The sequence below is a fragment of the Bradysia coprophila genome (assembly GCF_014529535.1).
Source record: "Bradysia coprophila strain Holo2 chromosome X unlocalized genomic scaffold, BU_Bcop_v1 contig_128, whole genome shotgun sequence".
Lineage (NCBI taxonomy): Eukaryota > Metazoa > Arthropoda > Insecta > Diptera > Sciaridae > Bradysia > Bradysia coprophila.
Window position 1 is genome coordinate 265,718 of NW_023503295.1, and position 12,293 is coordinate 278,010.

The 12,293-nt window shown below is 36.5% G+C and overlaps 1 protein-coding gene across 1 annotated transcript; it reads right to left on the bottom strand.

Annotated features, from left to right (window-relative positions):
* Positions 1-6,650: 6,650 nt before the first annotated feature.
* Positions 6,651-9,581, bottom strand: LOC119067693 (glucose-induced degradation protein 4 homolog). Its single transcript, XM_037170817.1, has 5 exons — positions 9,215-9,581; positions 8,775-8,942; positions 8,592-8,708; positions 6,873-6,991; positions 6,651-6,806 (listed from the first exon to the last, which is right to left on the bottom strand). Exons 1-5 carry the CDS (start codon positions 9,359-9,361, stop codon positions 6,743-6,745), a joined length of 615 nt encoding a protein of 204 aa, XP_037026712.1. The 5' UTR covers positions 9,362-9,581; the 3' UTR covers positions 6,651-6,742.
* Between the last annotated feature and the right edge of the window lie 2,712 nt (positions 9,582-12,293).

Below are 12,293 nucleotides of genomic sequence, written 5' to 3' on the forward strand. Positions count from 1 at the left end.
AGATGTCACTTTGTGAGTTATTGTGAATGACGCGGCGCGAGATTCCCTAACGCCGTACATTGAGGTTACGTTTTCTTTGGAGTTTGCTTCTCAACATCCAACTTTATTGGGCAGAGAGATGCTAATATGACGACTGGGTCGTTTCGACGGATAGAGGGAATATGTCGAATGATTTTGAAATTGGTTGAGCGAAAATGTATTGCATTCTCTCTCAAAAACCCAACTGTCATTCGACATATTCCCTCTATCCGTCGAAACGACCCAGTCGTCATATTAGCAACTCTCTGTTATTGGGATATGAAGTAGATACATTTTTTGGGAGTTTTAAGGTTAGCTGACTTAGTATGCGTTTATTATGTAGGTGGAAGCACGGGTTTTCAGGGGGATAAATGTACCAATACATGTGTGCACGCACACACGTACAAATAAAAAAAAATCAAAACCCACTACTGATGACCGGTGGCGACTCGCTTGGCGAACGAATAATGCGAAGGCGACGTTGGTCGATTTGTATGAAATATCACGTAAGCGACGTTGCTATGGATGAAATTGTCGTTGTTCGGGTTGTCAAAGTTCGTGTTTACAGTTACTTGGAACAAACCTATCTCTATCCCACAGCAACGTCCCTAATGTCAAACTCTGGTGATGATTTCCTCAGTATTCTATCGACCATCCATTCCGATTTCACGTTGATCGCCAATCTATGCAACCTCCATTTTGATACAACTAATTCACTGTATCCTTTGACCATAAAGCAACTGAGCCAACCACAAAACCCGTGTCGACTATTGCACAAATTTGATTCTTTGATGATACTTTTCGCCATCTCTATTCTTTAGGTTTGATCAACACTTTTCGTCATTCGAATCCTTCTCGCACGGCACGCTACCATCCACGAATATTATGGTGACTGCTTTGCTCAGCACACTTTCCAGTTACAAACCATTTTTCGCAGATCTTTCAGCCTAAAAATTGTTTCTCCATCGCATTGTCGTGCTGATATGCACATAGTCATCGCAAGACAAAATACTTTCTGGTATCATCTTTTAATGGTATCGATTAAATATATCGATTTCTTTTAATGTTTTGCACGAAGACAATGGGGCAAAACATTAAAACCGATCGTTTCACCTTAATGTTTTGCACCATTGTCTTCGTGGCGTTCATCGTTTCGACAAAATAGCCTTATGCCGCAGCACCATATAACAACTTACCAACAGCAACATCGATGATATTATACGGTGATACTTATACACCAGATGTTGTTGTTGGATAAAATTTTTGTTTTGTTTATAATATACAGGTGTTGTCTGTACTTGTATGCATAAAGTTGATTTCAAATGTATCCAAGTTTATACCTGTACCTAGCACCGCGACCATTGTGTTGTTCTTGTCTCGATTTTTTTTTTCTGTAGCGTTCATTAGCGGTCCATGGAAAATATTCAATTGCTTGACAATAAAACGAAAACAACAATATGTTCGCACATTAAGAGAAATTTTGTTTGACAAAAAATCTCTTATAATCTGGTTGAGAATGAAATGTGTAAAAAAAGAGAGTCGATGACTCAAAACGCGGACGTAGCTATTCGCTGATGAAATGGTTGTAATTGAATCGTTAGGAAGAAACCCTTTGACTGTAGGTGACCCTTTTGATTTGAAACACACCGTCATGGAAGTTACTCAAGCATCCCAATCAACTATATATGTTGTTCATTGTATTACACTATATACGCGCATTGTAAGGTCGCAGCCATATATCCGATATGTAAATTGGAAATAGTTAGAACGTATGAAAATATTGTATTCATAGTTGTGACATATGGATGTAACGAAGCGTTAATTTATTTCAGTTTTTGGATTTGTGATAAAGAGAGTTAAGTGACCTGCAAAGAATGAATATGTTCGTTTCTTTTTGCATGTTAACGTTAACGTTTTACAGGTCGAAGAGGATCTAACACATTAAATTGTTTGCGAATGTTGTAGACTCTTGTTAATGGAATAAGAATAAGCATAAATGTACAACTCTAGCGGTTCAGACGGGCTGTATGATGTTTATATACACCTGTTTGTCGTTATTTGGAATTTTTTATGGCTTAGTCGATCATGGTCTTACAGTTCGTCTCTTCTACACTGGAAACATTCTGATCGTTTAATGTTATAATTTGGTCGCACACGTTTTTTAATTATGATGTGTGTCCACATTATACACCTCTCGTCGATCAGAGATCTCTCTGATAACATTTTTTTGGGACACGTAACAGTGAATGTAGAAACTTTCTACTATTTATTGTAGTGTCTTTCTCGATAAAATCCGAGATGAATGTGATTCGATGAACGCGACGGCGACGTGAACATATTTTAATTTTTATGGGACATCACCAATGGTGGAATGAAAACGCATTAAAACTTGAAACTAACGTAACTCTCGTGTCAATGGCATTACGTCTCTTTCTAACAACGTAATTTGTGAAACACCAAAAGGTCGAACAAATTTTGCATGCCAAGGAGCGATAGTATTCGTCCTCTCATCCTTTTATGGTATGAATGAATATACCTTCATCATACGCAAACTTTGAGATACAATTTATTAAAGCAACGTTCCTTGCTTAAAATTAGACATCGAGCAGACACTGAGTGCCTTTACAACTATATTAAATTTAGCATGACTTTAAATTGAGTTTACACAAAAATTCTAACTTTAGGAGTTGGAATAAAAGCGCTAAAACCATAAAATTCGACTTCACATAAAACGACTAACGCTTGAAGCGTGTTGACAAAATACTAAATCACTTAATTTGCGTCGCTACAACACCCTTAGGACAGGGCAGAGATCAACGTTTTTTTTAAGGCAACAATTGTGCAGAAACCTTAATGGTATATAGGGAAATAGTTATTTAAGTAAGTAGCACAGTCTTCCCGCTACGAGGTAACGTTGGAGAAGATTATTTTTGATTGTGGCCCTTGCCTTCAACACGGAACTCAATTACATGTTTTGACAATTTTCCGACAAACTTTACCGAAATCATTTGATTAACCGTCTCGAACACATGTACAAAATTGTCAATCAAAATTTGTGATTTTCGCAAAAAATTGGTGATTTTTCACAAATTGTTAATAGTACATACAGTCGGAGGCAGTGAAATTTCGACACGAATTTGCTCGAGATTTTGACAGCAAAATTCTTAACTTCAACAGATCAGTGTCAAATAGCGGTTTCTTCTCTCAAAAAGTGTCAAATGAGTTGTCAATTTCACAAAGCTAACCTCAAAAGATGTTTCGTTCACAGAGCCGCCCCTTGAAATGTATGCGGCGTCTCACCATCCAATACTTTTTTTGTTCGATTTGAGGTTAGCTTTGTGAAAATGACAACTTATTTGACAGCTCAAACGACATTGACAATGATCTATTGACAGTTACGACATTTTCGTCATGAAACATATTACCAAAACAAGTTTACTTGAAAATCAGTCAAAACATAGCTAACGCCGACCCGTACGAAACACCTATTCGTATCAAAAGCCTTTAATGTGAAACTCTTCATTTCTCTTACTTCATTTTCTTCTCTGCTGAAAAACTATTCTCCCTTTAAAATCACTTACATTATCCACTCTTTGCCTTGTTATCATATACAACTAAATTGCCGGAGGCAATATAGACAGCCCCGTACGAAGACAAATTTCATAAATTCCTATTTAAACAGCTATATACCGCTATATTTACCTATATTTCACTATAAATAAACATTTCACAGAGGAATATGCTATTATATAGCTCAATATAGCTGTATATAGGTATATATATATGTCCGTATATGGAATCCCTGAAACCCCACACACATAACAAATTATTTCCATGTTAACAGAAACTCTCTAAGTATCATTTTTCCCAAGATATTTCTATTTTACTAAAATCCAATATGGCCGCCGGCAGCCATTTTGTTAGGAGACCGGAAATAGTACCGGACGCTTTACATTCGTTAATACCTTTCAAACAAAAAAAAATTCATGAAATTCGGTCAAAATTTACTCGAGATATTGTCAAAATACACCACGTTGACTGTACTTCCGAGTAGCCAGATAAGAGCTCACTCCAAGAGACCTAGCTCACGCTCCGGAGAACATAATTTCATAATTTTTTTTTCCCTGATTGGTACGGTCAATACCTATCTAATAAAGCTAAAACAGACGAAATATGTTCAAATGTGGCCGACCTACAAGCAAAAACTGCTTGCCGCCCTGTGCCTGTTCCACACCAAGGGGTCTAACTCACGAGTCGGTCATCCGATTTCCATAAACTTTTTTTTTGTCGATCGGTATTGTAAATACCTTTTATTTGACGTATCACTTACAAGTTTAACGTTTAAATGTCCGGAGATATCTTACAAAAACCGTAAAGCACTTATTGGGCCACAGCTCGGGAGGGGTCGATCCAAAATCACTCATCTTCGAACTTAGCCTGTCTTTTGACATTACCAAACGGGAAAAAAAAGAATTTTCAAAATCGGATGCGTTTTACTCAAGTTATCGTGCAGACAGACAGACGGACATTTTTTTTTTCGCGGATTTGGCATCTCTAGACAACCACAATAGGTTTCCCCTTACTCAGGGAGTCCAATTCGACGTGTTACAAACGTATGCGTAAACCTATAAGACCCCAGTACTTCGTACGGGTCTAAAAACTCTTGAAGGGTAAATGTAACGCAAGTCCTTTATCTTACTTACAAACTTGTGACGCAAATTTCTTTTTGTAAAATTTTCTTTCACCAATTTTTTGGATGAATTTTTGCAATGAAAGTAAATGGATAGGCATGGCCAAACGTTCAAATTTGTTCTAGCCGGAGCACATACGGATTTGCATGGCGCCACCTCAAACGAACTCATTTCTAGTGCAAATTTCCACTAGAAATGAGTTCGTTTGAGGTGGCGCCATACAAATCCGTGTGTGCTCCGACTTGTATGGACTGGCCATACCTACTTATCTACTTTCATTGAATTTTTGTTGATGAAACTTTTGAGTACGGCGCACAATGCGTCACCCTCAGCGATATCAGTTATTTTGTAAGTAAGATAATGGACTTGCATCACATTTTCCCTTTAAGGGTTTTTTGACTGATATCACCACTTTTGTAAGTATGTCATTTCGACAACATCAAAAACCCTTATGGAAATGAAAAAAATTCTAGAGAAATCAGTCTGAATTCCAAAATCTAGAAATCAATCTTGGTACACCTCACTTCTATCGAAAATAACCTAAACCCATCGAAAAATCCGACGGAAGTTAGAAAGTGCCAGAGGAATCATCTGTCATTACAAATTTCAGGAACCAACCTTGCAACACCTCGCTCACGTTGAAAATAACCCAAATCCGTCAAAAAAACCGATGGAAGTTAGGAAGTGTCAGAGGAATCAGCTGTCATCCCAAAATTTAGGAACCAACCTTGGAACACCTCACTCATGTCGAAAATAACCCAAATCCGTCAAAAAAAGAACCGATGGAAGTTAGGAAGTGCCAGAGGAATCATCTGTCATCACAAATTTCAGGAACCAACCTTGGAACACCTCGCTCACGTCGAAAATCACCCAAATCCGTCAAAAAAACCGATGGAAGTTAGGAAGTGCCAGAGGAATCAGCTGTCATCCCAAAATTTAGGAACCAACCTTGGAACACCTCACTCATGTCGAAAATAACCCAAATCCGTCAAAAAAAACCGATGGAAGTTAGGAAGTGCCAGAGAAATCATCTCTCATCCCAAATTTCAGGAACCAACCTTGGAACACCTCGCTCACGTCGAAAATCACCCAAATCCGTCAAAAAAAACCGATGGAAGTTAGGAAGTGCCAGAGGAATCAGCTGTCATCCCAAAATTTAGGAACCAACCTTGGAACACCTCACTCATGTCGAAAATAACCCAAATCCGTCAAAAAAAACCGATGGAAGTTAGGAAGTGCCAGAGAAATCATCTCTCATCCCAAATTTTAGAAACCAACCTAGTTGAAGTTAATACTTAATGATCCACACAATTTCCAACAAGAAACACATCCCACAACATTATAAACCATAGGTATACATTTTGGGTAGTGGACTTGCGTCACGCCCGCTTCCTAGCGTGCGGGCATGATAACTGTAAAAACGAATTTTCACTGGCCGAACGAACACTATTTCAACCAAAGATATCGGTTTTTATATAAATATTGATGAGGTTATGTCTCTACGGATGAAATTTGACAGTAATTTGACAATTCGTGTGACCTTGAAACAAGTTGTGTGTGTTCAGCATACAAAATTCAAAACGGCAAATTAACTTAAGTACAGTCGACGTCAATGAAATTCAGATATGAATTTGCTTCAACTGTTTTTCAGCTGGTTCACTCATACAAACCAAAGTGTTTATACGGGTGAAAAAGTTACGCATACGTAAAATGGTATAAAAACGAATGGTCAATTGTGTTTATACAAACAGCTGAAGTGAATTTATGTCTAGATTTCACTGACGTCCACTGCATAACTCTTTTACTTCTTGTTGTTGAACAAATGATTCGAAACATCAATATTTGGCTGAAAAAAATAATTAATTTGGTTTTTATTCACTTTACATTTTCAATTACAATTTTCAAAGTATTGTAGGTAATTTTTCAACTTATTTCTTTCCACATTTTAAAACGAAAGAAAACAAAAACGATTGTAACAATTTGAAGTCTGGGGATAGTCATCAACTGAAACCGGTATGTAGTCAGAGTACCCTTTATCTGAATTCATAAATTTGAATATTACTTTCTGGTACATGTTTCAGATTCAGCGACTGGAACCTGGAACAAATATACAGGCAAATATGTGAAAACATCGAAATTACCGCTGTAAAATATTGTTTTTACCATTCCGACGATCTGTGATAGTAATAACCTTCCATTTCGGCTTTGGACTTTTGAAAACAAATATAATAAAAACCAGCAAATGAGGCACCGTTGATATCCTTTATTGTGTGATCGGGAACCTGTAACAAATGAAACTTTACATTTTCAGGCATTTCATGGAGTCTCTAATTGGCAGTGAATCCTTTGCAAATTTGAAATCTACATTTAGGCGGACAAATATTCGTTTTTTGATGATTTCTCGATCTGCAAAGGTTTCTCTCCAAGTGGGTTATGCTCAAAACAAACGAGGCATTGAAAACGTGTTCTGGTCTTATTTTTCATGACGAAATTTTCGAAACTGTCAAATGAAGTTAGAACTTTTTCTATTCAAAATCGCGATTGCTGCATCTGTCAATGAAAACTAGGACCAAAACACGTTTTCAATGCCTGGTTTGTTTTGAGCATTAGGTTATCACCGACAAACCAATTTTTCAAATCATCAAAAATCGAATATTTTCCCGCCTAAATGTAGGCTACAAATTCGGAAAGAATCCATTGCTCCTGACAGATAAAGGATGTCAGCGGTTGCGACTTGGAATAGTATTTGTTAGAGCTAATATTTAACGTTCCTTAAACTATTCCTCAGAAAAACAGTTCTTATTCAGTAAGGAACAAATTTGACTCAGTGTACCTCTCGAGTAAACGTCACGACTTACTTTAGACATGATTTTAGAAACTAAATTGAAGTGATGTAGGAGCTAAAGTCAAAATTACTAGTCGATGTGTGTGTGGTCAAAATTTCACTAGAACTGACTGAGTTTCGGAGGCAAAAGAGGAATCAAAACGTTACAAGGTTGACTAGGAAATGGGTCAAATCCTGAATTATCGGTCTTCAAGATACTTTCAAGGTACTTTCGGACGTAACTTCACTGAAGTTTCGTTAAATGTTTCATTCATTTGTTTGAGATTTTTTTTAACGTGGATGGCATTTCAAACGGCCTTGAAGATGATCTGTAACTAAGTCTGAATTCACATAGTCATCCGTTCTGCCTCTGTGTAAGTGACAGTTGACATGTCAAACAATAAACCAAATGTTGGATATGTCAACTGTCATGTACACGGAACCAATGAATCAATTGTTTGAAACGTCAACTGTCATGTACACGGAGGCAAAACGGAGTGAAAACGGATGACTGCGAGGCCACCTTACGAATTATGCAGATCCATTCACTTTACGAAACAAACGTTGCTCAACCAACCGATGTCGTTTGGTGAGTACAGACGTAAACGGCAAGTGACCCAATCTCAACAAATTTTCTGTAAAGAAAAAAAGGCACCAATGCCGTTGCCAGCTTTGATATAAATCGACACAACCGACAATAGTTGAGATGTGAATGATCTGTATACTGTACAGCATAATATTTCCCTATTGCTACTAACCGGGTGACCTTGGCGGCTGAAATCTAAATAAATATCAAAATATCTAAAATATGCAATGAGCGGTTGTGGTATGTTTTGAAAAGCCGTTCAAAAACACAGTTGATCTGGTATCAGCTTATGGTAAACCAAAAAAAGTATTTCATTGCAAAATGTAAACTGATATAGCCTCCAACTCATTTATCCAAAGAGCAACACTGGCCGTTGTACTGTGCATCGGTTATTTTAACGTTCTCAATACATTTCCCCCCAAGGTCATAGGTTACACTGCATCACACTGTACGAAATGTAAATATCGCTTACCAGGAAATGTTCCTTCCACCGCATGAAAACATAGTCGCTTTTTGCTAGACTGTCGTAATCGAAATTGTCGGAATTGAATGTTTTTTCATATTTGCTTTTGAATGCTGCGAATTTGCTCTGCAAAAAATGTTTAATTTGTTTATAAGCGCACAATCATAACAACTGAGTGCATCCGTTTTTTACCAAATGTTTCCTATCCACTTCTTCATCGGCATCCCATTTCCTGGTCAGAAATGGATATCGTTTTGATATGATTTCCCCATCGAAAAATGTGGTTAGCATTGGATATTCTAGGGTTAAGCCAGTGATTTTCAAGTATCCGCAGAGATACGAGTTTTGTTCGTCTACGTGCTGTGTGGGTAAGAGATAAGAATGTTATTATACAACAGTTTGCTGTGGAAAGTGGAATGTAAGGGGGTTGAAAGTGACGAATAAAAATGCGGTAAGAAAATGCAAAATGATTTGATTTTGGCAGGAAGATCATCCGTAGGAGTTTGCGGGAATATAAATAGTTTAAAAAATTGAGAAATGTAACAAAAGTGACTGACGTCACACTCTATTTACGTATTAGCATTCGGCAATCTACTGAACGAAATTTTTCCCAATTTATTTCCTGCAATTACCTGTAACACTACCTCGACTGCATATTTATTGCCTTTTGATTTCTGAGAGCCTTCGAATTTTGAACCATTGTACAATAGAGTTGAAGGCAATACTCCTAATTGTTTGGAGTTGTTTGGTGGAGGTGGTGTAAATACTTTTACGGGCATTTGTTTATATTTAAAATTGTTGCACAATTATTGTTCAAACAGTGGTTTATTGGTTATTTTCAAACTTAGTCTGTGTGTGCCACAGTGGTGATGATTTAATTGTTTAAAAATAGTTTATCAAATGTTCCAATATTTTTGTATCGTAGCTTTGTAACTCGTGTTTTTGCGTGTTAATGTCAAAAAAGTTTTCCTCTTATTATGTGGTGAATAGTGGTGAATATATGGAATATATATAGAGCCGTATATATTCTGATAGCGGTCTCTACCCACTGGGTGTCAACTGTCTAGTCTTTCGAGACATTTAATGAATTTGGTGAAATTTACTGAATCTGCGTCGTAAATAAATATTTTAAATAATTTTAATGTACGAGAAGTAGGTATTAACTAGAACCAATTACGAGGAACAATGGAAAGAGAATTTAACATCACCGAAATGTCGCAAACAATAATATTTTAACAAATTAAAGTTACCAAATTAACTTCATTCAAAGGTAGCTCGATTGTATAGATACAAATTTTCACCACCACGGCGTAGACGATGGGCTATTCACGTTTGTGTACAAACCGTACACATAACTAATTTCAATCCCTTGGGACTTCCCCTCATTTAGCTATTGCTAAAATATTCATTTTAATCAATGAAAGTGTAATCTCGGTCTAATGTCAATATGGAACGGAGTATGGAACGGAGGAAATAGCGATTTCATATTTAAACAAACTGACCTTTCAATGAAAATCATTGAAAGGTGAGTTTTTTATATGAAATCGCTATTTCCTCCGGTTTGTATGGACCAAGGTTGTATACTTGGGGAGGTCACGCAGATACAGATACGCGGGTTACACACCACAGTTGATGATAAAATGGCCGATTTCATACAAAAATTCACCTTCTCTGATGATTCTCGTCGTCTTGATGATGTGGTGAATTTTTTGTATATGTAAAGTCATCAGAAGTGGTGTGTTCCCGCGTATCTAATAAAATGGCGGTCTGCGTGACCTCCCCAAAGTATACAGCCTTGGTATGGACTCGATATAATATAGGGTAGATAAGTAATGTCAAAGCAACTTTATGCGAAAAGATCACATGGATGTATGTGTAACGTAACTTACGTTTTGAGAAAGCGCGCGAAATAATGTCATACAAATATTTGAAAATAATTGAAACTCTGCATTTCTCAATTTCCTTTTTCTCTTCGTTTTGTGTTGTGATTCGTATTTTTTGCACTTGTATGTGTGCTATATTTCCGAATTTCGTTCTTCGTCTGTCTCATTATCTACAGTATATTATATCGATGGTATGGACAGACCATACCTGGTTTGTACTTTCATTGATTTTAATGCGATATTATGAAATTAGTTGCGTTAATTAGTCTGTCATTAGTTTGATTTATACATTTCTATACATTGCTCTGTAGACAAACTAGCTTAGATTTTTGATCAAAATTCCGCGAGAATTTTTTTTTTAAATCCGGGGATAAGTTGTAGATCAGATTACGTTGACACATATATTTACAAAAATCCGGGACCTATTCAGTTTTACAGCAGTTTTGGAGGAAGTCCAGGTAGTCAATTTATCAGAAATATTTGAGCCTAATAGCAGTACTCCCTTTGCAAATGTTTTAGCCTAAATTTAGGCGAAAAAATATTGTTTTTTTTCTGAGCCAAAATGTTTTTTTCAAAAAGTAAAACTATTAAAGCACGCGAAAATGATTTACTTTCGGAGAATTCTGTACAGATTACATAAAGTTACACAAAAATAATGGTTGCTAGGAATTTCGCGCCGCGTCATTCACAATAATTGACAAAATGACACATTTTGTATAAGGAGAATGTCACTTTGTGGGTTATTGTGAATGACACGGCGCAAAATTCCTCAACACCAAAAATAATATATTTTCGATGATAACTTCGTATCCGCATCCTTTCTGGAAACAGTGGTACCATCGTTTTGTATCAAGAAGTGTTGGATTTCAACTTACTAGGAGAAAAGTCAAAATTTGTGCCAATTGAGTTACAAACAATCTTTTTTTTAATTTTTATCGATGGAGAACCTAATTATAAGACTTTTCGTCTCGTATCATATGCCAAAAAAAGTTAAAACTTTTTTTATAAATCATTTTGAAAGTCACTGAAAACACGAAAATTCGAATCGAAATACAAAATTTTTTGATGTCATACTGTATTTCTATTCGAATTTTCGTGTTTTTAGTGACTTTCAAAATGATTTATAAAAAAAGTTTTAACTTTTTTTGGCATATGATACGAGACAAAGTGTCTTATAATTAGGTTCTCCATCGATAAAAAATAATAAAAAAAATTGTTTGTAACTCAATTGTAGTGAAGTATTGCGCTTTCTCGTAGTAGGTTACACAGAAAATTTAGGAGTTTGGAAAGTTTCTTGAAAAATTATAATACGAAGACGAAACGAGACGTTCAATTTGATCGACGTTTGAACGTGGCTGAACAAAACCTCAAATATGTGCAAGACAGCGACACAATGCAAACAAAGGTTCGGAAAGAACAGGTTGAGACGGTTGCTAGGAATCTCGCGCCGCGTCATTCACAATGATTCACATTTTGACATATTTTGTATAAGGAAGATGCCACTTTGTGAATTATTGTGAATGACGCGGCGCGAGATTCCTTAACACCGTTGAGACACTTCTGAGGTGATCACGAAGGCGGTGGAACACAAATTTTGATAATTTAGACATGTTTTGATTGACATTACAGATTGTGTGAAATGTCAACTTAATAAAATAATTCTTTTTCAAGTTTACTTTTCACACAATCTCTGATGTGAGTGTGTTTAACAAAATTTGTCGTAAGGTATGGTTTCCACTCAACAAAAAGTACTCCATGAGAGAGCAAGCTGTCTTAACCTGTTCTTTCAAAACCTTGGATGAAAACATGTTCTGAGCAATTTCCCCCT